Raw genomic sequence first — 27,784 nt, 5'->3', positions numbered from 1 at the left:
TTCACAAAAGGAAGTTTATCAGTCCAGTGGCTCCTAGAGTGCTTGTGACTCTATTTTCTATTAGCAGTTTCTTTGTAACGTGCATTCGTTTTGGGGGAGGGGAGAGAGGGGTGAGGTTAATAGAGTGTAATCTCGGGTATCCTCCTAGTCTAGTAATAGAGTCAAATCTCTCCTTACGACCGTTTCCCCATTCAAACTTTGTAATACGAAGCCCCCATAGGCATATCTCTAGCTCTTTCTAGGCATAACATTTACAACAGGAATTGTTTTTCATTTTCTTTACCATGTATAAAAGTGTTTTTCTATCTTTAACTTAAACTTTTTAAAAAATCCTGATATTACTTGTGCTTCTTAGATTTTTTCTTTTTTGTCGCGGTGGATTTCGGATCGGTAGATGCTGTGCTCGTTCTAGATTCAGCAGTCTTTCTTCGTTGAAGAAGGTCGCTAGCACACTTATTGATGTGTTTGAATCTGTCATTCCCCAGATGTATTCCACCGTGCCAGCGAGTCACGATGATAACCACATTCTTGGCGTCGCTCCTTTGCAGCAAATGCAACAACCTTTCTCCTCCTAAATTTTCACCATCGTCGTAACCTTCTTCAATGTAGGATTTCTTCTTTTCATCATAGATCCTGCAAGCCCACATGTTGTAAGTTGCTTTTGCAATCTTACGATCTTTCTTCAGCTCGTCCAACACTTGGTCAACCTGTTCTCGAGATGTGATATCGGCAAGGTGGGCTTGAAATGTGCTTTTCCGATCTTCGATGGTTTCTCCGTGAAGAATTTCAAACTTTGGGATTTCCTGCTCTTTCATCTTTTCAAATGGCGTGTATTTGATCTCCTCGAAGTATTTCTTTATCTTGGAAGTTCGAATTTCTAGTCCACTTGTTAGAAGTAAATCCAAAACGCTTTTTTGGATGTACTTGAACCTAACTTCCCCTAACTCATCTGCAGTGGTCTCATACCAACACGACACAACAACTATCACATTCATGGCATTGGTTCTTCGTAGAAAGCGAAGGACTCTTGCTCCAGAAGTATCGTCGCCATCGTCATCGCAATGTTCATGGTAAACATTTCGTTCGGCATCAAAGATCCTGTAGGCCCAGATGTTATGCGTCGCCTCATCAACACCAGGATCTTTTTTCTTCAGCTCGGCAAAAACTTCCTCGACCTGGTCCTTGGATGTTATCACAGCAAGATGCGCTTGAACCCTGTTTTCGCCATCTTCAACAATTTCTCCGTCAAAGATGTTTAAATCCGTCGTAAGTTTAGTTTTTTTTAAAGCCTGTGCCAGCCCTTCTTTCTTGGTTAATTCTTCGCGTTTCTTTTCTTTTTTCATAAGAATAAAAATAGAATACATAAGTATATAAATTTGCCTTCATGGGATTTCAAGGGGGCTTGGAGCTGAGAACTACAAGAAACGTTATTTTATCGATACCCTAAAACAATCTCTGGGGCTGTTCTAAGGGCACGGCTAACTCACAGATCGAAACCTGAGACAACCTCCAGGCTGATCTACGTCAAGGAATGGTAAACTCACTGATAGAACTCTAAAACAACCTCTAAATAGGAGATATCGGAGTACACTCTATTGCATTCAGACAATTGCTGCATTTGGGTCAGGTTCTATACATTTCATTTTATTGACCCAAATACCTCTACTTGAAACAATTGTTTGAGGGCGACAGAGTGTAACTCTAATATCTGCTATTTAGGCACTGCCTCATGGCACAGAATAGGCGGACACATCCGGGACATTTCTATTGTTTTGGCGCGCGGTTCAAATCATGTTCACTTGACTGTGACTCGTTTACAGAGTAAAATTACAAGAGAAATGGCTAAAAATGGCTCAAGTAGACTCTGAAAACCAGTAATTTTGTATCTTCTTCTTAAGTTATTTACATGGCCAAAGGGTGCAAATGGAAGTAGAGATATCATCTCGTCGTTAGGTAAAATCAAAAAAATTAAACGATAAAACTTTTTTTGAGGATTTTAACAAGAAAAAGAAGGACTTTTTAAACATTTAAGTATGGAAACATAGAGGTCGTACATCTTGATGTTGAAATATTTTGTTTTCCAAGTGAGTTGGTCGATGGCCAAAAGGTGCAAAACAAACTTTAATGTCTAAAGAACATTTTGCACCCTTTACACGGACTATCCGTTGAAATTATACTTGAGGTTTTTAAAGTTAGAAAAATGTGTGGTCTTTGCGCCTGGGTTGAGCGGGATTCCCGAAGTACTTGCAGCTGTCCGCGGGACTCTCGGCAGCATCAAAAACATAACCTCTATTGTTTATGGATTAAGTCATTTTTCATTTCTCGCCTAAGCTATTTATCATTTAGTAAAGATGAAAAGGTAAATTATACACCGTGAAAAGATGAAAAAACTTTTACTTATAGTAAGTTTTTTCATCTTTTCACGGTGTATAATTTACCTTTTCATCATTCTGTTTCATTAGAAACACCGACGCAGCTCACACTAGTTTTAGCTAGTTATATCTATCTATTTATCATTTAGCTCTTTTGTCTCCAAATTGAATGAATAAACACTGTCTTGTGTGTTTTTTTCATCGGACAAACCTCCTAGTTCATTCAACTTTGACTTTTAGGAGCCACCAAATGAGTAATTGTCATGACTCATATGCTATATATGATATCGAATCTACTAATAGGTTTTCATATCGCTCATTCAAGAAAGGTGAAGATCGGCAGCTCCATAAAGGCTAACTGCGTATTAAGCGTCTCCTTGACTCTTAATTTATAAAAGAAAAGCTTTGAATCGAAAACAGGAATAAAAATTTACCGGTAACAAGAAGTACGCGAAACTTTCTGTTTACAAGCGATTTACTCAAACAGTTTTTCATTTTCATTAAACGGTTTTTGATAGCAAACAATTTTTTTTATAAACGACAAGAGAAAACAGAGCTTTCTGTCTTTGGCCGCCAGACTTAACCGATTAGTTAACCCCGCTTTAGGTTTTAAATCCTTCCTTTAAACTAGCATATGAGTTACTGTATTGAGTTTATTTGTCGGTTAGCTTGCAAAAGAGCCGTAAGTTTCAATTTGTAAACTAAATTCCTATGCTGGTCAAAAAAGTTTGGTAAAAAGACTAGATATTAGTTTGTTTACATGCGTGGAGTTCACTTGTCAAACACGGATTATAAAGACAATAGAGGCGGTTTTTGTCAGTCTCACACTTCGTTCGAGGGATACGCTTCGCAGCTTCCCGCTCCCCGCTTTGCTCGGATGCATTCACCAATCAGAACTTGAGGAATTCTATTATCATTCAAATTTATGCCCACCCATTGAAATGTACGTGAGAATCTGAACTGTAAGTGCATGTCCCTAAAACAATAGGCATTCTGTGCCATGAAAAGCGGAGCTCCCTGTACAATATTTGTTGTTTTAGCTTGCACGAAAATCAAAAAATAGTGTTAAAACCAAAAGGTCTTTTTCAAACCTGTTTTCATAGATGTCATATGAAAAGAGGATATCCATGAGATTTCAGAAAAATATATGATTTTTTTAAATATTTTATTGAGGATAAATCGAGAAATGCGTGGCAAGTGTGACGATGTGTTATGGGACGACCGCTCTCGGTACGAGCTACGGGATCTTTATTCTACTTTCTCTGACTCTCTTCTCCTTTTCTGACTTAAACTTATTACATGAGCTCTGTTTATAATAACTTCATGACATGTGTCATTCTACAATCAATGTGATATTATCGCTGAGTCTTGATTGGCTAAAGGAAATAGTAAATTCCTAAGTGTGATATCTTATTAAAGAGTAATACGAATGAAAATCTTAGAACTAAACATAGCTTAAACTAAAGTTAATATATGAATATATGGTAAACGATAGAAAGGTCTACGAGGAACACTTCTATAATTAGATTTAAAAGAATAGTGCTAAAATAACTAAGCAAAGGGGTAAAGAGTGTGTAGGGCGTAACCAGAGGTGTACATGCTAATGGGAGGAGCTAAGAGGTTTACTTGTAAATTCAAAGCATACCATTATCTAAACTTGTGCGTGATGGTAGTCTTACTGAAATCTTATATCGATCTTGTTTTCATACGATAAGAAATAGTAATTAGAAAACTGATGTCTAGCTTAGTCTGTAAAAAACATTAATTTTCTCTCTCATATAACAGTTGCTTCACGAAACAGCATGACCAACTCGTTTGGTTTTCAGACAGAAAAAAAACTGATAAGTCGATATCTTAAGCCTTTAAAGCATCAGAAAACTTATTCAATTCCCTCAATTATTGATTACTTCTAGTGCATAAGAAAGGATTCCATCGGATTCGTATGTAAAAACTGGTTTTTGTGGTTGAAAGACAACGGCTTCACATCTAGAACAACTTTTTTTGCAGTCGACGTACTGAGAGGCAAACGTTTTCGAAAAATATATGCCTACATTTAGTTCAATTTCACAAGAACAAAAGATAAATCTATCAATGCAAAACAACAATTTTCTTTCTCAGTAATTGGCCTTCCTAAATGATCTTGAATATTTGGCTTATAGCTTATTTGGAATTTTTCAAAAACCGAATATAAGGTCATTTTGTCTAATCATACTGGCTGGAAAAGCTAATTAAATGGCAAATATTTGGTATAATATGTATTCCGTATTATACTGCAGTCAACATTTCTATAGATAATTTATTTTAATGCTACATTAAAACAAATTATATAGAAATACTAAAACTAATGAAAGAAAGTCTTCTCTGATTTTCCGATAGGAGACGAACGTAACTGCTTTTTCAGCAAAGTAAAAATATTCGATTCCGGGTCGCTAAAAAAACAGGCTGAATTCTTAAAGATTTTCAAAGAAAATAAATGGCGAATATTTGATGTAATATGTACTTCTTTTTAAATTTTATTCAAGATTAAAATAAATAATCTTTAGAAATATTAAAACAAATGATAGAACGTCTTTGATTTGTCGACAAAACTGCTTATTTTTCTTAAAAGTAAAATTATACCATTGCTCGCTAAAAAGCACCTGAATTCTTGAAGAATACTTATTTATCCATCTTTGACTCCATTAAAGGGTTTTTTACTTTTGTTCTTGGTCTTAATATTGTCCCAGAGCGATGTTTTCTGTGCATTCATGAGTTTTGCTTTGAAATCAAGCGGGAACCCTGTGGTGTGTACACAGACGGACGTACGGACGGACGGAAATGACGTAATCAAGCAATGAAAAATCAACTCCATTGGTTACCAATTTTTCTTAAGTATGGTGCCATTCTCGGTCGGGCCCGAGAGCTCCGCTAACATCCTATCGGCTAAGCCATAGCATGGCTTACTTACTTAATTGGAATTAAGTGGAAGAGACCTAACAAACCCTGCAGTCCCAAGTCCCCATAAGTGAGAGGAAAGTGAACTACTTCTAAACCATCCTTGATGGGATCACTTTAAACATTTTCACTCCGGTACTTGGCTTTCTCGCAGGGCATGTCCTGACCACAATGAAGATTTTTTACACTCCTTAATTCTAAATATTAATATTTCTTGACATTACCTGCTTCTGCAGCACTTATTAGTACACGACGGGCATTTTCTATTTCCTCTTCACATATCTCAACACTAAATTCGACGTCCTGGCCATCAAATAGCGCCTTGATTTCTTCTGTCATGAATATTTTCGCGAGATCTTCTCTCAGTTGACCTGACTGGTATCTTCAAGAAAAGAAAAAATACTACATTTTAATTGATGGTATTCGGTTGTGGTCGGGTTATTTCCATCCTTGGGATAGTTCTACTGATTATTTCTTTCCTTTCAGTTCCTTCTATTTCTTTCCATTTCTTTCCTTTACTTTCTTTAGGACTATATAAGCTTGGACAATGTAAGTACCCTTACATAATAAATACTGATGGAGAGAGGGGTCGAAGAACATACCATTTATCCCCCCCCCCCCCCCCATAACATTGTTTAGTGACAATATTAAATATCAGTCTATCCCTCTTTAACAGGATTCCCCTTGCTACACCTCTTTTTGGTTCTAGTATAATGGCTAAATTTCATTTTAACTGCACTCATATTGCCACACTTAATACTATAATTATTAGTAAATGATAATTAGTGTAGTAGTAGTAAATGATTATTGCTAGTAATTATTAGTAAAGGAGATTTCCTTTCATTTCCTTAATTGCTATCAACATAGTTTTATTTCTTCAAATACCTTGTTAGCAGGTCATTCAGAGCTTCATCTGAGGTAGATGTTAGCTGCAAAACAATAGATCCTGCCACAATAGATTTTACCACCAGTCCAACTGGTAATGCATCACTTATCATGTTGATCAGAGATTCTGGGTCATCTTTGTAGTTGAGGATTAGGAGAGTACTCACACTACCAGCTATCATCCATTGCATTCTCGACCTCCAATTGCAATGGACATTGACTGTTATAATTTGAAAAATGTTGTCAAATAAAGATAATTATTTTTTTAAGGAATAGATAAAATGCACATGTCTCTGTACTGTGATATAAACACACTGTGAGCTGTTAAGCACTACAGAAGCAAGATGGCATAGCCCAAGCTAGTAATGGGCTATAAACTTGAATAAATAACGTTATTTTTAACTTTTAAATTTTTAAGCTTCTTACTTGTAGTGATATTCATGCATAACAAAGTATTAAATATTAAAAGAAAACAAAAAACTGAATCCCAAAACATGTCTTATTCATGTGGATAATGATCTCATCTTAGCTTATTATAATATGTTCCCAAACTTTTTAAAGAAGAACTTTTGAATTTTGAAAAACTTGACAACAGTAATCAGGAAAAGACTTGTGAAGAAGGCCCAAGAGGGTACAGGGATTTACATTTTTTTACTGGAAAATGGAATTTGATTTACTGAGAATGGGAAATGTAATCAACAACATGGGAAGTCTTCAAGGTTCATTACTAGGACTGGGATTTAGGTCACTGGGAATGTAAAATATAATTACCAACATGGGGTTCCCCCAAGGGTCATCACTAGGACCACGATTCAGGTCACTGGGAATGTAAAATAGATTCAACAACATGGGATTCCTGCAAGGTCCATCACTAGGACTGGGATTTAGGTCACTGAAAATGTAAAATAGAATTACCAACATGGGATTCCCCCAAGGTCCATCACTAGGACTGGGATTTTGGTCACTGAGAATGGAAAATAGAATCACCAACATGGGATTGCCCCAAGGTTCATCACTAGGACTGGGATTTAGATCACTGAGAACGTAAAATAGAATTACCAACATGGGATTCCCCCAAGGTCCATCACTAGGACTGGGATTTAAGGTCACTGAGAATGTAAAATAGAATCACCAACATGGGATTCCCCCAAGGCTCATCACTAGGACTGGGATTTAGATCATTTGGGAACAAAAAATGGTTCTACAACACTATAACCCTAATTCAGTTTAACACTAATTGGTTAATTGGAATGAAGAACAGGAAATGTAAAAGTCTTATTAACGAAAAGGAATGCTGGTGGCAGAAATTCTAGACGTAAGAAATTAAATATGGAATTCTACATTCTCGTCATTAAAAAATCTATTCAATATTTAAAACGATGTATTTGTATATACTAGATGGTTTAGGAATGTGGTTTATTATTGATAGGCATTAGTGACAATCTAGCAAACTTTAGTGAAGTCCTGCTCTTCCTAATTAAAGCTTTTCACCCTACTACCCCCAGCACTCCTCCAATTCTTAATTTTCACTTATTAAAAGTACTGGGAAACCTTCTTAAAAAACGCTGAACAAAATTCTGGTGAAACTTTAGGTCTCACTTCATTAAAAAAAAAAACAATTTCCCAAAAAGTATTAAACCGATATATTCAGTATTTTTATAGCCAAATTTATCTTTTCATTTGTGTAGATTGTTTTTGGGAAATTGTTTTTTTTTTTAATGAAGTGAGATATTCAGTATTTTTATAGCCAAATTTATCTTTTCATTTGTGTAGATTGTTACAATTATTGCTTAATTAAAGTTATATGTATATGATAATAAGGTTGTGTTTCATTTATTTACAGCTAATTTATGATGTCACGCGTGACCAGTATCTCGTGTTTCGATTGCTTTCGGCGGCTTTCAGCAATTCAAATTACTTTATATTTGAAAAATAGATATATTCAAGCTAATTTTCAGCGTTGTGGTTGAAAGTGAATTCTTTTGGATAATAATTTACAATCATTCATGTTAGCGGGTTCAAAACCTAATATTTTTACTGAAATGAAGTCTTGGAAGCTAGCTACATTCGATGAATTTTCAGAATTACTGGTCACGCGTAACGTATAATATGTGCTGTAAGATTTCCCATTACTGACGAGGTTACTGTAAATGAATACGTTTGATAGCAATTCGTTGAATACTAACCTAAAGAAGATTCCAACCGAGTTACTTGATCTTTCAATCTCGCATTCTCATCTTTTAAATCTGAAAGCGTTTGCGGATCATCAATGCACCAAATCTTTAACTTATCGTTATCTTCATGACTTTTCTTGATGTCTAGAGGATCTGTCAGGAGCTTTTCGATCGCTGTCTCCCATTTTAAGACAGCAGAAGGGTTAGGACGGTTATAATGCTGGACAATTCTCATTAAAGCATCTTTAATGCGTTTCCAAAGGTTTTGGAACTCACTGTCATCCAGCTCCATTTTGTCGTTATGAGCGTAAACATCATTCCGATAATACTTGATCCTCGCTAGATCGGCTGGTAAAGTCAAATCTTTGTCGTCAGGAAGCTCGTCCCATCCTTTTGGTGGTGGAGTCAAGCTACAGAAGTTTCTCAGCAGTTTGAATATCAAAGTTATATCAAAATCAGTAGATTTACCCCATGAAGTGACGGTTGGGAAAAGAGATTTCCACTGCAAAGGCGTGATTACTTTCTTCTTTTTCAACAACTTTAATTTACTATGTACTTTTGGCAACATCAGTACATGTTTAAATTGGTGGGGAGGGATTATTTTGTCCAATAATTCTCTTAAGATAAAAGTTCCTCCTTCTATTAAAAGTCTTGTTAGTCTCGTATAATTATTCTTCTCTGTTGAAGATCGCAAGATCTCGCTTGGATCTGCTGGAGCACTGGCCATACACAGGATATCCTTATCATAGTGTCTCTCCTAAAGTTAAGCCACTGGCCATAATGGAAGGCGTTTCGTCAAAGAAGAACCTATTTTTCAAAAATTTCATTTCCTATACTAAAAATTTACCCGCCCATTTTTTCTTGGAATTTTTTATATTTTTCGCACGAGATTCCAGGAAAGGTTTGTTCTTATTCGTCCCCATGCCTCTCTAAAGCTAGTCGAGTTGAGAAAAAGAATTTCATGAGTGGTGGTGGTGGGGATTTTTGTTTCGTGCACTTTGAATCCGAAATAGCGCATTTGTTTTAAAAATTGTCAAACATAGCCTTTATTTGATAATTTGAACAAATTTTCGAGCCTATTTCGAAAACTTTCTGAGCAAAATATTTCAAGCAGTTAGAGTGGAATAGCCTGCGGTGACATCCGGAATTTTCTTCGTAAATAGAAGAAAATTCCGGATGTGAGGCTAAATTATCTCCATGAACGATGTCTGAAGCCATAAAAATATTCGAAGTTGAGCTGAGATAAATATATTGTTTCACTTTGAAAGAGCGTGTCTTGCTTCAAAAAAATGTCAAAATTAGCATTTATTATAAATTGAACGAATTTTCAAGCCTATTTTCAAAGTGTTCTGAGTAAAATAAGCTTTAGTTTTGACGATTCTGCGCAAATCTCATAAAGTTAGTTGAAAATACATCAATATGAATAAATTATCTCTGTGATTGACGTATGAAACCAATAAAGTGTTTTAAGGCTGAGCTCAAATAATTTTTTTTCATTTAGAAGGAGCACGTCTTTCTTCAAAATAAATTCCAAACCTAGTCTTTCTTATGAACTGAACGAATTTTCAAGCCTATTTTTAAATTGTTCTGAGTAAAATAAGCTTTAGTTTTGACGATTCTGCGCAAATCTCTTGAAGTATAGTCGAAAATACATCAATATGAATAAATTATCTCAGTGACTGACGTATGGAGCCAATGAAATGTTTGAAGACGGAGCTCAGATAATTTTTTTTTTCACTTTCAAAAAGCGCGTATGCATCAAAATAAACGCTAAACATAGTCTTTCTTATAAATTGAACGAATTTTCAAGTCTGTTTTCGAAGTGTTCTGACCAAAATAAGCTTTAGTTTTGACGATTCTGTGCAAATCTCCGTGATTGACATGTGAAGCCATTAAAATGTTTAAGTTGAACTCAGAAGAATAAGTTTTTCCCACTTGCTTCTTCATTTTCATCGCGTTACTTATTTTTCAAGTCATGTTAAATGTTACCGAATGGACGTAAAAATAGCAAATATAAGATGAATTTCAAAGAAATTCATGATGCCTATCTAGTTGTTTACTCGTAACATCGAAAAACGTGTGCGCATGCTCTGAATCCGTATGCAAATTAGTCAAAACATAAGTAAATTTGACTTTCAAACGTGCCTTATAAATTGGACTTCACAAAATGCCAAAACTTAGTGTCCATGCTTGAAAATTAAGACTATTTTTTTATATTGGGTTTGTTAATACAGTATCTTGGTCTGACAAAAGTATACTCTCGAACTTTTTTGTATACTTGGAGAAAACAAACATTTATTTTCTTACTCAAATTCTTCAAAATTCTTAGAAAACGTGCTGAGGTGCACGCATGCGCAAACGTTTTTCCCTGGTGTCCGTTACATTAAGGCGAAATTACAATTCTCGTGGTGCTCTGGTTTTTGACTGGCTCAAAATTTGAAATCATTCTACAATTAGATTGGTTCTTATTGTCAAGGTGGCCCTGATTATAGTAGTAGTTTTATAATCACACATTAAGCGCTGAGGGGAAAAAAAATTTTCTCTAGAAACGCAGTCAGGTTGAACAGTCTGATTGACAGGCGACTAAAACCAAACTTTGTGGCTGCCGAAATTGACGAGCTTGAAACGCTTCAAAAATAAAAAATAGTGCAAGACACCATACGAGATCTACAACAATCTTTATTGATTTATTTTCTTATTCTTTTTTGATAAACACTCTACACGATAAAAAATAACAAAACTACTATATTTACACAATTTACTTTAACAACTAATTTTAAAGAATATTTAAAATGAAACTGAGAAGATACTGGCTCCACCGAAGAGCGATAGACTACTTTAATCTATAACTTGTATTTTAAAAACTCTACAACTTTTATTGTCGAATACTATAAAGCTTTTTAAACTGTCAAATGTTATAAATGTATTTAATTCTTAGAAAATCGATTACTAGAGCTATAGTTTGAGGCTGTGTTTTAGGTGGTTGGCACACGGATGAACTTTTACTGTCTGTTTGTATCGTCTGGCTATATGTCTGTCTGTCTGTTTTTTGTTTGTTTATTTGTTTGTTTGTTTGTTCGTTTGTGTTTTTTGTTTGTTTATTTGTTTATTTGTTTGTTTATTTGTTTGTTTGTTTGTTCGTTTGTGTTTTTTGTTTGTTTGTTTGTTTGTTTGTTTGTTTGTTTGTTTGTTTATTTGTTTGTTTGTTTGTTTGTGTTTTTTGTTTGTTTATTTGTTTGTTCGTTTGTTTGTTCGTTTGTTTGTTTGTTTGTTGGGGGTTCTAGCGACACTGAATCGACAGATGATCAAACTTCACCTCATTACTGTAATCGTACCCCTTAAGTGACAACTACGTACGAACCTCCTATTTGGAAAAGAGCAAGTATTAAAGTAAGGATCCTTCGATATTTTTTGTTTCGTTTTGAGTTGTTACTCTGTGCTTCTTGATTACAAACTCAGTATCAATGTATAAACATTCACCAAAACCAACGTTAAAGTAAAGAATGCACAACTTCAACAATACAAACACTTTGAAACTCGATGGACCTTCACTGGAACACAAGAATATTCTTCACAAAGTCGAGGCTAACTCTGAGCAGCTGAGAACTCGAAACTGGAGCATTCTAACCTTGCATTATTTACATTATTTACATTCAAACTATCCGATTTACTATAAAAGTAACTCTACAACTTTATACAGCTAGGTTGTCACTAATATGGATTCTATTATACCTTATAATACCTTATTAACATTAAAAAAGAGAGTAGATATAGTTTATGTTCAAATAGCAATAGAATATTACTTGAACATGTTAATCTTATAACATATAAGACATTAGGAAATCGAGCATTTATGGTAGCTGCACCTAATTTATGAAACAGGCTACCTTTGGAGGTCAGGACAGCTCCAACTGTGACTAATTTTAAGAAATCATTGAAAACCTTTTTATATAAGATGGCTTTCGCAGATTTTTAGTTATCGTTTATATCGCTAATAATTTTATACTATTGTTTTTAATCCTATATTTTAATATTAGTATAGTTTTAGTTTTTTATATATTTTTTACATTTATGTTACAGCGCAAATAAAAATATCCCAATTGAGATTTGCGCTATGCAAATTCATTAAATTATTATTATTAATTATTATACTATAGCTATGCAATCATTACTAGTCTTACTATAACCATTAACTATTGCCTACTTTTTAAAGATGAATACATGTATGGTATTGCCCACGACTCAAATCGTTTCAAATAGTGTATATTGTAAAACAAAAACCTTAAGTTTTGTGATAAGCATTCTTTCACTGACGTCATTACCCTACCACTGATTTAAGGAGGCTCGAAACTGCTTTCCTTGACAAGACTATGAGGTTGGCATGAATTTGAAATGCGATAACTAACAAATCAACCAATCCGAAAAAAATTGCATTCCTTTTTGTCCCTAAATACAACTGGAAAAAATAAGATAAAAACCTACATTTTAATCTTTGGTTCTTAGTTTACTGTCTACATGCTAGGGTAATATCAAGCAATTATTTTGAACATTCCCCGTTTCCTGTTTTAGTAACATCCAATTATTTTGAGCATGTGTTAACTATGACATCGAAAGCACTTTCCAGCTAGTTTCCTAGACTTAAACACGCTTATACTGAGAAAAATTGTATGTACTACCGTACCACCCCACTTTAGTGCAGCAAACCTGATTCTATTCTGTTTTTATATAAATGTTTTTATATAAATGCCTGAACGTCCTGTTAGGTAAAGCAGTAAGATTTAACGTCAGCTACTGATTTAGGCCTTGCTCTTTCTTTTTACTTTTGCTGTACCAACCCTGGATTTAGGAGCACCACAGCCTTTGCTCTTGATCTTTCCCACTGACTGAAGAAGATCTACTGCACACTTATTGATGTGTTTGAATCTATCATTCCCCAGATGTATTCCACCGTGCCAGCGAGTCACGATGATAACCACATTCTTGGCGTCGCTCCTTTGCAGCAAATGCAACAACCTTTCTCCTCCTAAATTTTCGCCATCGTCGTTACCTTCTTCAATGTAGGATTTCTTCTTTTCATCATAGATCCTACAAGCCCACATGTTGTACTTTGCTTTTGCAATCTTACGGTCTTTCTTCAGCTCGTTCAACACTTGGTCAACCTGTTCTCGAGATGTGATATCGGCAAGGTGAGCTTGGAATGTGCTCTTGCGATCTTCGATGGTTTCTCCGTGAAGAATTTCAAACTTTGGGATTTCCTGCTCTTTCATCTTCTCAAATGGCGTGTATTTGATCTTCTCGAAGTATTTCTTTATCTTGGAAGTTTGAATTTCTAGTCCACTTGTTAGAAGTAAATCCAGAACGCTCTTTTGGATGTACTTGAACCTAACTTCCCCTAATCCTTCTGCAGTGGTCTCATACCAACACGACACAACAACCATCACATTCATGGCATTGGTTCTTTGTAGAAACCGAAAGACTCTTGCTCCAGAAGTATCATCGCCATCATCATCGCAATGTTCATGGTAAACATTTCGTTCGGCATCAAAGATCCTGTGAGCCCAGATGTTATGCGTCGCCTCAGCAACACCAGGATCTTTTTTCTTCAGCTCAGCCAAAACTTGCTGGACCTGGTCCTTGGATGTTATCACAGCAAGATGAGCTTGAACCCTGTTTTCGCCATCTTCAACAATTTCTCCCTCGAAGATGTTAATTTTAGATACAGTCTGCAAGTCTTTGGGGTTTTCGCCCTCTGAGGCATCTGTTCCAAAATTTATGGAAAATAAGATATCGTTATGATCCTAACATTTGTAATAGTGTGACAAACTGATTATATGACAGTAATTATATGATTTTGACATCACTGGTGATTCGGCTGCAATCTGATTGCCTCTCAAAAGTGCGATTTTATCACAAATCGCACCACTTTGAGCTTTAAATAGCACATTTTGAAAAGCCAATTAAATTTGATCATTTGACCAAACACATCACAGAAAAAAAAGCCAAAAAAGCATAAGGAAAAAATTGCTCTACGCTCAGTTCAATTACCATTATAAATACCTTGTTGGTGAGCACTCAGTAGTTCAAGGCGAGCGTTATGGAAGTCGTCTTCCTTGATGCTAACTTCAATTTCAATCTCCTTGCCCTTTGCCTGGCGTATCACTTCATCTATCAGAAGGACTTCCTGTAGGTCTTGTTCCAACTGGCCACTTTCGTATCTGAGTGAAAAGAAAAGGGAAAGAGGTCAGAGGATATCATATGAGATACTTCAATCTGTCAATAATACCGTTGATAATTCCAGTGATTCTTTGATCTAGGGTAAACTTATGCTCGTATAAGGCCGGTTTTGAAGCAATGGTCAATGCTTAGCGTGCGTAAATCTATTGATGGTGCACGCGGATAGTTGGGAGGGCACGATGGTAGCGTAAGATTTGCACGAGGCGGAGCCGAGCGCGTTATATCTTAGTTATGTTATAAAGTTTACTCTTTGTCAAAATACTATAAGCAATCAGCAATGATGTTGATCCTAGAGTAAAGTCATAAGAGAATGTAGTTTCGTTTTCTCACTGGACAATCACACTTAACAACAAATATTTTAACTGAATTTAAAGTCATAGATATTTTAAGAGATTTTAAGACTTCTATTTTGAAACAAGACATGTTTCGTCATTACGTATACAGCCATTTTCAGTTGCGAAAGAAATACATGCCACAATCATGGATACCAATAACCGGAACCAAAATGCCACCAATCAGAGACTATTTTTGCGTACTTTTCCCTGGTCTTCAAATAAACAACTCGCGCGTTCAATGTTGTTACCGGTATATTCGCGCGATTTACGTAATTTTAATGCACAAGTAGCGAGTTTTCAACCACCCAAATAAACAGCTAAAAGACTACTGCTGCCTAAAACGCATCGCACGACAAAAATGAAACACATTTTAGACGATTGTAAGTATTAAACTTTATTTGAAAACGGTATTTAAAAAAGCTGAAGAAAAGAAAATTCATAAAAATCGTAGTTCAACACTCCCTACTTAAAACAAATTTTAACGGCCAAAGTCAGCCATAACGCCACAGGAAGCCCATACCCAATCCACGAACTGAGAGTCTGGGAAGCCTGTGTTTTGATCACTAAAAACGAAACGGAAACAGTGCGTGTGTGCTATTTGATGACGCACGAGAGTATGGTAAGGCAAAATTTAAACTGCATCCGCTTTCTAAAAATAGCCCAATCGGGAATTTACATGGCGCGATATGCATGGTTTCTTTTAATTTGACTTGGAATGTAAAGGGTGCAGAATTCAAACTCAAACTAAAAGAAAATCCCATTCTTAACCAGCAACTCAAGCATGTATTTAGTATTTATTACATGGTTAAAAAGTAAAATTAGTAACTATATATATCTGTGCTCCTTTCAGTAATAAAGCACTCAAGACACTTTGTGCTTACGTCACCTCCATGCATGCTTTATTACTGAGCGGAAAAAGCTGTTTTATTTGTTAAATACATAACTGTTACCTTTTCCACAGCTCGTCCAGTGCAGCTACGCTTTCTGCTTGGATCTGTAAGACGGTAGAGCCAGCTACGATAGCACTTACTGCCAGACCCATTGGAAGTACAACTCTGTTTACCATTTTTACCAGTTTTTCCGGATCATCTTTGTAATGATATAACAAATAAGAACTTCCTCCAACCCATCCTAGCACAGTAGCTAGCTTCCAGACACATCGCACATTGACTTAAAACGAATAAAAAGAAGACTGCATATTCAATTCATTATTGGTTCAGAGGAGAGGGAGGACCGTGGATTTCTTACCTGGAGAAGAATGAAAGTGCTTTCTCTCTTTTTGAGCCAGTTTTAGTTCCCGAATGACGTCCTTGTTTGCATTTAAGATCATCTTTTTGACATCTTGATCTTGCAGATACCATTCTTCCAATTCCTCCTCATATTCTTGAGCGTCTTCAGACAATGGATCTGTCAGGAGCTTTTCGATCGCCATTTCCCAATCTAAAACAGCAGAAGAGTCGTAATGCTTCACTATCCTCAGTAAAGCATCTTTAATGCGTTTCCAAAGGTCCTGAAAATCAGTGTCATCCAGCTCCATTTTGTCGTTATGAGCGTAAACATCATTCCGATAATACTTGATCCTCGCTAGATCGGCTGGTAAAGTCAAATCTTTGTCGTCAGGAAGCTCGTCCCATCCTTTTGGTGGTGGAGTCAAGCTACAGAATTCTCTCAGCAGTTTGAATATCAAAGTTATATCAAAATCAGTAGATTTACCACATGAAGTGACGGTTGGGAAAAGAGAATTCCATTGAGGTCTCGTCAACAATCTCTTCTTTTTCATCTGCTTTAGTTGCTTGTTTACCGTTTTATTTGTCAAAAATGCATGGAGATTTGTTGACGGAATCATAGAATCAAAAAGCTCTCTCAACACCTTAGTTCCTCCACATATTAGAAGCCGTGATAGTCTTGTAAAATGACTTTTTCCTGGTGTAGTCCGCAAGACTTCGTTTCGGTAAACTCTTGCACTCGCCATTTCCCACGTGAAATTTTAAGAAGGATAACGCTTTACAACGTCTCCCTCCTGGAATTCAATGTTAATGGATCGAACTACTTCATTGTAGAGCCTACGATTGCATCGACAGATTTTGTAGAAAGTTGTTATTTAGGAGTAAATCAGTTATTAAACTACCCGGAAAACGTTTTCAAGTCGTCGGGTAGAATATTTGCACTGAGAAGACAGCGAGTGCAGTAATGCATTTTGGGATAGATTTGTTTTGTTTTATGACACCAATTAAGGTACTGTTACACAAGAAGACCATCTGCTCATTCTCGAGAATGACCATTTGCATATAAGTCTTGTCCAAGAGAATATTATTTACTTAATATTCTATTGAGTGGTCTTGTCTGAAGTCAAATATTTTCAATAGGCTAGCTTATTGAATAAGTGAGGTCAACTAGATAAGTATTCGGCGTCTTTAAGGTAACTTGCATGTATGGCAGCGTTCTTCGGTTCAGGGTAGCCTATGAATTTATCCATACTATTATTTGATGAGCTTTAGCGCCCTAGTTCGAGTTTTGAATGACGTTTGGAACGGAGCCGGAAATACAGTGATTTGTAAGGAGTAATTATGCATTCAAATGGTCATATCTCAGCTGATATTTGACCGATTCTGGTCAAATTTGGTGTGTAAACGTCTTTTTTGATTGTCTATAGAAATTAGAGATCGAAAATAATTAAAGTCAAAATTAATTTTTTCGTGACGTCACACTTGAGTACTCTATGTAAGTGCCGCCATAGTTATACACCTATTTCAAAAAAAACATTCGTTCGTTCTGAGATCTGAAATCAGAGACCGAGTAACATGTTGCAAAATGTAATATATTCACAGTCGAACAACGTAGTAATATTGGAATATGTAGCATGACCTTTGGGTTAGAAATATGATTTTTCGTATTTTAGCCAGAAATCATTATCGTAAGTATATCCTCGTGTTTTGCTCGGTGTTTTCGCTCTTTTGTCGTTTCTGGATATCGTGCACAACCCACAAAGGAGTGAAAACTACGACTTATGGAATCAGTCTAGACATTTTTATATAAGATACCATTTAAAGTTTAGCAGTTCATGGATGCTTGTTTTGTATCAACCGTTACAGTCTTTACTGTGTTTAATGGCCTTATTAATGGTTGCTGAATAAATAATATAACGAGTTCGGTGAGCTGAGGTTACATCATCGATAGGGCAGAAAAACGAAAAGCCCGCTACTTTCACGATGTTTTTATTTAACTGAGTTAAATACTCCAAATTTCTAAGCGTTTCATTTGTGTCACTGCTGCTCCAAACTTGTGACGAAATTTTGTCGAATTAGAATAAAGGCTACTTATTAGTATTCACGAAAATGTCAGTTTTCTGCTGATCAAAATATCACCTCTCCCAAAGTACACGGCTTTATATCTCAAATACGCATTCAATAAATTTTGGTCGCATTTGATATTTTGCTATTTGGCTTCAAAAGAACGTGTTTACAAAATATCGAGCTTAAATACGTAAAGCTGTCCTTATGGCAAAAGGCCAAAAAACCGTTTTTTTGCCGCCGGGCACTGTCTACATCATCTATTTTGTTCCTAATAGAGCTTTGGGATGTATATTGTAAACTTTATTTAACTAGGTTTAGGTGGTCCGTTAAGCAACTTTGCTAGTATCCAATCTTGACCCAGAGCCAGCGTTTCTTCTGGCCTGCGGCGATGAACGAGGGCTCTGGCATAATCCATTTTTGGCGCATGCGCAATTTTCCGGAAGTGAAATGATCGATGAAAATCATCCTTTCAAACAGAGTTCTGTGTTAACTCTCGATCAAAATGAAAATTAGAAATCGGGAACATACTTTTTGGCAAGTTTTTAAACGCATGCGCTCTTATACCGGAAGTCCAAGAAATCCCGATCTCAAAAATTGGATTATGCCAGAGCCCTCTTTCTTTGCCGCAGGCTAAAAGAAACGCTGGCTCTCTAGGTAAGAGATTGGATGGTATCGCAAAAGGTCTTGAGACAAAAGCGCTAGCACCGTGCCATAAAGATTGTTTGTACATTTTCTTCATAACAGACTGAATTTGTTGTCCAAAGTTCTGGTTCAGGCTGAAGGTGCGAGGTGGTTAAAAGACGAGATGCGAGTTAGTGAAAAGACGAGATCAGGAGTTGCTTTGTTGCAACTCGGCTATGATTAGCAAACAGGAATAAAGTCATTTTAACCAACTCGCATCTCCCATGTCCCCTAGAAGCCTCCCGTAATTTATTGCTTTCTTTTGCTTAACTGTCCCACCTTTGAATTTGTAATTGCATCTTTATTACTTTATTACTTTAATTAATTCTGAAAATCCCAATTGGAATTAGTATAGGAAATCACACGATCTCGAGTACAATTCGGAATTTATAGGTACGAGTGATGTTTTGAAAGTTTTTAAAATCGAAATTTGAGAACTTTCCAAACATCACGAGTATCTATAAATTCCAACTCTGCAGAGTACGATTTGGGATTTAATCGTACTCCTCTTGTCCAATCAGAACTGATCGAGTAATTTTGTAGAGTGTATTATGTAGTGTTTAAAAAACGAGTAGGAGTGTTTTTATACCTGATAAAACACGATCTACGAGTTTTTTGAACTGTTTATAAGATTTTGGTTCAACTGGAGCCACCATACACGTCACGAACATGGATTTTTATACTTCGATAGAGATTTGACGTCACGGGCATGCGCAACCAGATTCAATAGAAGCTCCCACACGTTGGATATTGCGTGCCAAGGCAAAGATAGGCACGTTAGTCAAAGATCATTAGGGTTGACTATGGCCTTGAAGCTCTATGTCTTCATCTAAACTTGGATGCATACTTCATCCCTGATGAAGTCATCCTCATAGTATTCGAGTGGTCTTTATATAAAGATTGCATGTGTCTTTATATAAAGACACATGTGTCTCTATATAAAATCACTTGAATACTAATGAAGAGGAATTTATCGGGTATAAAGGTTCATGCACGTGACGTGTATGGTGGCTGCAATTGGACCATAAGCTTATGAATTATTAATGAGTGTTTTAAAAATTAACAAAATGTATCGTATATTGTAGATAAAAGTGTTTACTGAAAAACATAGGAAAAAGTTTAAGAAAGTGTGTGCTAAATCAATATTTCAAGCAGACAGGATAATTAAATTAAAAACACAGTAGTTTTTTCTAGCGTCTTGTATTCAATACAACTTTCCTACGGCCGTAGTTAGAATAATATAGAAATCGTTTCAGTTTTGTGAACGGGCGAAAACGCGTGAACGTGATACCTTTTCGTTGAGACAAAAAAAAGCGTTTCGAATACGCATTTAGACACTGGCTAAACGAAGAAACGTGTTCCAGAAACGGGAAACATGTTTACTCAACATCGGTTAGCGCATGCGCACCTCCTCGTCCGCCATCTTGTTTTGACAAGACAGAGCGAGCGTTGCCAAGTAACGAACTTTTAGAATGCTGACTTTTTTGTGGCTAAACGAGCAAACATCGGGAAACATTGTTTCCATGCGTCTTGGAAGCATGAAATGTTTCTGCCGCACAGCAGAAACATTTTTGGAAGCAAAATTTTTTTGCACGCAGCAACGTTTCGCATGTGTGGATAAACTGGGAAACATTGGGGAAACATGCGCGCGGTAAACAGTTCTGGGAAAATGTTTCCTCGTTTAGCCAGGGCTTTAGTATAGTGTAGACGTTACCTAAAACCGTTTAACTTGGTCACGCACTGAAATAGAGCAGTTTTTGTATGACTGAGAGAAGCACACGGTACGAACACGGTTATTGATCGTGACAAGGCAATGCATACGCCAGACCAATCACATTAAACGAGAATTTACTCTCCATCCAATCAAATACCTGAAACAAGGCATGAACACGCCCCAGACAAGGTCACGCCAATGTCACGGCACTGCCAGTCCAATCACATTGTGCGAGAAAAAAAGCTCAAAACCCAATCAAAATTCTGGCAAAAACCTCGCGGTCGCCGCAAGGCATGCACGCACACAGCACCGACTTTTCACTGAGTCAAACGAAAACTGGTCTAAACAATAAAACAAAAAACGTGAATCATTCTTTTTTGACCATTCGTATTTCCAGGAACTTTTATATTTATACCACTTTTGGTATATTAAGCACAATTATGAGTACAAGAAGATCACAACGTTGTACTTGATGAAGAAATTATCCCAAAAAAACTATTTCAATTAATTTTTTTAAATTTTTCAATTTTTTTTTTAAACTCGTGGAAACTCTTTTTCAGGCATATCATCTACAACAGGACTTTCTTTCATCTATAATTTTTTGGTCTTTCTATAATATATAAAAATATATATATATATATATTACTTGCGCGACTTCTTTCCCTTTCCCGTCGAGGCTTTCGGGTCAGGAGATGCTGTGCTCGTACTAGTTTCAGCAATCTTTCTTTGTTGCAGAAGGTCGCTAGCACACTTATTAATGTGTTTGAATCTATCATTCCCCAGATGTATTCCACCGTGCCAGCGAGTCACGATGATAACCACATTCTTGGCGTCGCTCCTTTGCAGCAAATGCAACAACCTTTCTCCTCCTAAATTTTCGCCATCGTCGTTACCTTCTTCAATGTAGGATTTCTTCTTTTCATCATAGATCCTACAAGCCCACATGTTGTACTTTGCTTTTGCAATCTTACGGTCTTTCTTCAGCTCGTTCAACACTTGGTCAACCTGTTCTCGAGATGTGATATCGGCAAGGTGAGCTTGGAATGTGCTCTTGCGATCTTCGATGGTTTCTCCATGAAGAATTTCAAACTTTGGGGCTTCTTGCTCTTTCTCAAATGGCTTGTATTTAATCTCTTCGTAAAATTTCTTTATTTTCCACGATGGAATTCTCACTATCCTATGGGTCAAAAATAAGTCCAGAACGCTCTTTTGGATGCACTTGAACCTAACTTCCCCTAATTCTTCTGCAGTGGTCTCATACCAACACGACACAACAACCATCACATCTGTAGCTCGAGTTCTTTGTAAAAAGCGAAGGAGTTTCGCTCCAGAAGTATCATCGCCATCGTCATCACAATTTTCATCGTAGGCATTTCTTTTGTCATCAAAGATCCTGTAGGCCCAGATGTTATGCGTCGCCTCAGCAACATCAGGATCTTTTTTCTTCAGCTCAGCCAAAACCTCCTCGACCTGGTCCTTGGATGTTATAACAGCAAGATGAGCTTGAACCCTGTTTTCGCCATCTTCAACAATATCTCCATCAAAAATCTCAAGTTTAGAGGTTTTTTGCTCGATTCTTATTTTGGTCTCAAATTCTTCCAACAGTTCCTCTCCTTCTTTGGCTGAGAAAAAAAGTGGATCGAGTTAAAAGATTACGAATTGGTGTTCACTACTGTACTTTCTTTCAGCATTAGTGTGTGAGAGGTCAACAGATTAAGATTCCCGTTTTTCCTTCCCAGAAACGGCAAACGTGACCACGTTTTCATCGTTTCCCTACATTTCACTTTACCTTTTGCAAACCTTCTCGACAAAGACCAGCATTCTTTTGTTTATCTACTACTTGGAGATTTTTGCGATTCCTTTTCACTAATTTTAAAGAATTTCTTAATTGTCAACTGACGTTTCACGTTTGCCGTAAACGAGAATCTTAAACTCTCTACAAAGTGGTAATTTGGAACTCCAGAAAATGGTCTATTGATAAAAGCACTTGAGGATGCTCACAGGAAGTGAGACTGTGACTTGTAAAAGATTTCAAGTGCATCAATAGTTACCAAGAGGTTGAAATATCAATGTCTAAGTTTCTTAGTTTCGTAGGATTTTTAGGTGACTGACTTCATAGACCTCTTCACCTTGAGTCTAACGTTTTCCTATTTCAGACCACGTGAAATAAACTCCCAATCATTTCTTGCTCTAATCGTTGCGCATTAGATAACACATGAATATGGATACAACTCAAATAAAGAATCTTATTCACAAGAGAATAACACGTGGTTTAAAATGGGAAAACATTACATCCAAGCTGAATAGAAGTGGTCATAGCTGGATTAAGTATGAAAAGTTGCTTACCTTCTAGCTGTTCTTGTGCTCTTTTGTATTCGTCTTCACTAACAAAGACGTCTAATTTCACCACGTCATTCTTAGCAAGCTGTCTCAGCTCGTGAGTTATCAGAATTGTTTCTAACTCTTTTGTTAGTTTACCTGACTGGTATCTGGAACAAAAAAGTTTGGGTTTACCAAAATACCATTCTTGAGATCAAGAATTAAGGACATATGTTCTTAATTCCTTCCTTTCTTCTTTCCTTCCATCCATCTATCTATTTATCCATCCATCCATTTATCCATCCATCCATCCATCTATCCACCCATCTATCCATCCATCCATCCATCCATCCATCCATCTATCCATCCATCCATCCATCCATTCATCCCATCCACCCATCCCATCCCATTCCATCCCATCTATCCAACCATCCATCCATCTATCTATCCACCCATCCATCCATCCATCCATCCATCCATCCATCCATCTATCTATCTATCTATCCATCCATCCATCCATCCATCCATCCATCCATCCCATCCACCCATCCCATCTATCCATCCATCCATCCATCCATCTATCTATCCACCCATCCATCCATCCATCCATCCACCCATCCATCCATTCATCCATCCCATCCACCCATCCATCCCATCCATCCATCCATCCCATCCACCCCATCCATCCATCCATCCATCCCATCCCATCCATCCATTTATCCCTTCATTAACCTGGCTTATAAGCTGGTATCTACTGGTATCTGGAACAAAAAAGTTTGGGTTTACCAAAATACCATTCTTGAGATCAAGAATTAAGGACATTTGTTCTTAATTCCTTCCTTCCTTCTTTCCTTCCATCCATCTATCTATTTATCCATCCATCCATTTATCCATCCATCCATCCATCTATCCACCCATCTATCCATCCATCCATCCATCCATCCATCCATCCATCCATCCATTCATCCCATCCACCCATCCCATCCCATCCCATCCCATCTATCCATCCATCCATCCATCTATCTATCCACCCATCCATCCATCCATCCATCCATCTATCTATCTATCCACCCATCCATCCATCCATCCATCCATCCCATCCCATCTATCCATCCATCCATCCATCCATCCATCCATCTATCTATCCACCCATCCATCCATCCATCCATCCACCATTCATCCCATCCATCCATCCATCCATCCCATCCACCCCATCCATCCATCCATCCATCCCATCCATCCATTTATCCCTTCATTAACCTGGCTCATAAGCAACAGTAAAATATGTAGGTAAGAAGTATGTATAGAATGTACATCAAATATCTACTTACCTTCTCCAGAATCTCTCAAGTGCACCTGTATTTGTCACCCAAAGTACAATCTTCACTGATCCATCAGTAATATCAACTACTTCTACCCCTTCCATGGGATCAAAGTACTCCAATATACCATTTATACAATTACTTAGTATGTAGGTACTTCCTTTAAGCCATTCTTTTCCTGTTGATGCTAATTTTGTAGTGCAGTTTACCAACATTTCTGAAAACATGAAAAATTCAATGACTTAATTGATGGTCAAATTAATGGTGGATCAAGGATTTTAGGATTTTATAAGAAGAGGGATCATCATAAAGACAATGTCAACCTTCTCCTATAGAACTCTACTAATGTTTAACAAAATAAACCAGTTCACTTTAGGATATAAAATTTAACCAAACCAAATTCTAAAGTTTAATAAGCCTGAAGCGAGACCATAATTCTTTTCACATTGCTTTTGTTCTTTAATTATGACTATTGTTCCTGTATTCTCTAAGGAATCAAAAATTTTAATATGAAAGAATTTTAAAAACTATTATGGTATAGAGTCGGGGGTAAAATGTCATCTCGCTTTAGGCTTATTCAAATCAAATAAAATTGGAGCTAAGTTGGATTCACAATAAGGGGTTAGGCATGTCCTACCTACTCCCCCCAGATCCAACACTGGGTTCACACCTTGCAAAATTCTTTAAGGTTAGATTATAACCCCTCCCTTGCTGAAACCCCTTAGTTTTGAAGACAGCACAATAGATTGATCAGTAGTTCAATATTTGGAGCAGTGCTGTTGCATTAACTCAGGGGGGAAGAAGCCAAATTAAAGTGCTTATAAGCCTTTGCACAATATTTTCAGAATTGATTCTTCAGATAGTGGATAGTTGATCGTGAAAATATTTCGTCATTTGAATGTTGGGTCTTTAAGATACGAAGGATTATGTTCCCAATATGTTAATGACTATGACGTAACATAAGGGATCATTTAACATACAACACTGCACTTGTTCTGGAATACAGTATTTAAAAGCATCACCCTTTTACTTGTGAATCACGTAAAGGTTCTTACAAATTTGTTTTCAAAAAATGTCCAGCGTTCAATATTAAAAGTTGCCACAAAATAATTCAAATCCCTTATGTTATGTCATAGTCATTAACATATTGGGAATATAAACCCTCGTATCTCAAAGACCCGACATTCAAATGATGAATTATTTTCACAATCAACTATTCACTATTTAAAGAATCAGTTCTGAAAATATTGTGTAAAGGCTTATAAGCACTTTAAATACTTGACAATGTGTCTGCTGTGCTGAGGGGTGGGGGGAGTGGGGGTGAGGGATGGTTAATAAAAGTCCTATGTCATATAAAGAGCGGTTTAATTAATGCAAGTATTTCTGCCCAGGGGGGACCCTTTATAAAAAAGGGCAGGGATGCTCGTCTGGAATTTTCAAAATGACCCCTAAGAGGTAACCTGAGGAGTAATCCAGCACCGCTTGAAAGCTGGATTTTCATTGCTCCCTAAGTACAGTACGGCTTTCGTAAAGTTAGGTTTAGTGCTATTGTTTGGATGACCAATCTATTGTTTTTTAATCCAATCATGTAACTCGTTCCGAGCGGTACGGGCTGGCTCAACCTGAGTCCAGTCCAGGTGGGCATGTCAACTTATGATCTTTATCCCTAAAATTACCTATGATCAAAGTGACATGAAGTCAGATAATGAACTGGAAATAAATATCCTGATTTACAGCTGCCATTCTGACTGTCATCATATAATCTCAGGTATCTTATTGCCTCAAAAAACACCCTAAGAGGTACTGGCTTACTCTCTGGTAGTCCTTTTAGATTTGTGACACCCAAAGAGGTACCAAATTGCAGATCTGGAACCTTAAAAGTTACGACGAGCATCCCCGCCCCCGCCCTTCTCTAATCTGTGTCCCCCCATGGGTAATTCTGTTCTTCCAATCTCTAAATATGGACAGTTAAGTCATACCCAGCAAGCAGTATGGGTGTATTTTTATTTTCTCACCTGAGCAGCCCAAACTTTCCCTAACTTGTTCAACATCCTTAGTACTCAGAGGAGCAGTACGAAACTCATCAATCTTCTTCTCGCACTGGGTAACACTAGATGAATCACTGTATGAAGCTAGAATCCTAAGTAAAGCACCCTTAATATCATCATAATAATTCTCAAAATCAGCATGACTAACTTCCAAGGCATCAGCATGTGCGAATGTGTTACGGTACCATCTCATTCTTGCTATATCTGCTTCGATTGAAGTATCTGCCTGGCTTGGAAGATTGTTCCATCCATTCATAGGATTCCCAAGACCATTATAAATTTCTTTTTGCCTTAGTAATTTAATTGACAACGACAGATCGAATGACTTTGAGTCCACATTTCCACTGGGAGGGAAAAGTTTGTTCCATTCAGAATCGTTTATAACTTTTTTCTTTTTCAATCGCTGTAGCACGTTAAGCACAAGTGGATCGCTCAGTTTGATTGCCAGATCAGGGACCTTAGAATCAAAGAATCCACTAACGATCTTAGATCCTCCGGAATTCAGAAGCCTTGATAACCTCATGAAATTATCTTTCTCTGGTGAAGCTTGTAGAACTTCGTTTAAAACAACTGCTGCACTTGCCATTAATAAATCTTAAACTAAACTTCCACCTATAGGATATATACATATTCTCTATAAACGAAGAATTAGAAGCTTCAAGCCAATAATTCTTGAGAATTTCCCAGGTTAAAAATTTTTCATCCGCCCCTCCTTTTTCATAGGAATTACTTCAGTTTACTTCATTTTTTACTTCCGGGAAATATGACACGCACTGGGCCTCGGAACTACCACAGGCAACCCAGATTATTATTTATTGTTTTTCGTTGTTGTTTTGTTTTGTTTTGCATTTGTTTTGTTTTTTGGTGTGTATTTCTCCTCCAAAAAATAGTAAAAATAAATATAGTTAACGGTTTTTTTGGAACATCAATGGCCACAAGAAAGATCCAGATAAATGAATAGAAATTTTGAATTTCAATTTTAAATATTTATTTTATTAATTACTTAGTTCTAATCTCCAAGTTTAAAGTAATGCAATAACAATAATCTTTTACGTGTTATTGCACACCAAATTTAAACAATATTCATTAACATATCCCATTACACTAATATCTATATTTTCCCCTTGTTTTGCACTGCCCATTTTTCTGCGCATGCTACTAAAAGCATGGAACTAACAAAGTTTAGGCATTTTTCTTTCAGAAACTAAATAAGAAACATGTTCAAAACCAATTTTCACATTTTTTCTCTTTTTTTGAGTAGAGAAATTACGATTTTTATCTGACTCGCCCCAGTCTCCACTCGGAAAAGTGTCAGTTTTCGACTACTTTGAGATGTTTTTCCAAGATAAATCAAAAACGAGAATGGTGACCCCCATTTTATTTCAGATTTTTGATTAAATGCAACGCTTGTCATTATATATCAAAATATGAAGGAAAGTTTATTGGATAGCTTTTGAAATATTTTGATGGGAA

The 27,784-nt window shown here is 36.6% G+C and overlaps 1 protein-coding gene across 1 annotated transcript; it reads right to left on the bottom strand.

Annotated features, from left to right (window-relative positions):
- Positions 1–27: 27 nt before the first annotated feature.
- LOC116292323 (uncharacterized) lies at positions 28–27,030 on the bottom strand. Its single transcript, XM_089028748.1, has 12 exons — positions 26,279–27,030; positions 24,273–24,480; positions 22,969–23,111; positions 21,269–22,244; positions 16,183–16,919; positions 15,885–16,104; positions 14,423–14,580; positions 13,165–14,123; positions 8,378–9,122; positions 6,192–6,411; positions 5,531–5,688; positions 28–1,333 (listed from the first exon to the last, which is right to left on the bottom strand). The coding sequence occupies exons 1-12, from the start codon at positions 26,895–26,897 to the stop codon at positions 339–341; spliced, it is 6,138 nt and encodes a 2,045-aa protein (XP_088884874.1). The 5' UTR covers positions 26,898–27,030; the 3' UTR covers positions 28–338.
- Positions 27,031–27,784: the final 754 nt, after the last annotated feature.

This window comes from Actinia tenebrosa, unplaced genomic scaffold, assembly GCF_029948245.1.
Source record: "Actinia tenebrosa isolate PJP-AT-01 unplaced genomic scaffold, QUT_ActTen_1.0 PGA_scaffold13__45_contigs__length_12533684, whole genome shotgun sequence".
Taxonomy (NCBI): Eukaryota; Metazoa; Cnidaria; class Anthozoa; order Actiniaria; family Actiniidae; genus Actinia; species Actinia tenebrosa.
The sequence above is the reverse complement of the archived record's forward strand: the minus strand, read 5'-3'. Positions and strand labels throughout refer to the sequence as shown.

Coding starts and splice junctions, on each gene's coding strand:
- LOC116292323 (XM_089028748.1), bottom strand. CDS start 26,897: ATGGCAAGTGCAGCAGTTGTTTTAAACGAAGTTCTACAAGCTTCACCA. Junction 5,689..6,191: donor CTGAATGACCTGCTAACAAG/GTATTTGAAGAA, acceptor CTTTTCTTGAAG/ATACCAGTCAGGTCAACTGA. Junction 1,334..5,530: donor AATAAGTGCTGCAGAAGCAG/GTAATGTCAAGA, acceptor TTATGAAAAAAG/AAAAGAAACGCGAAGAATTA.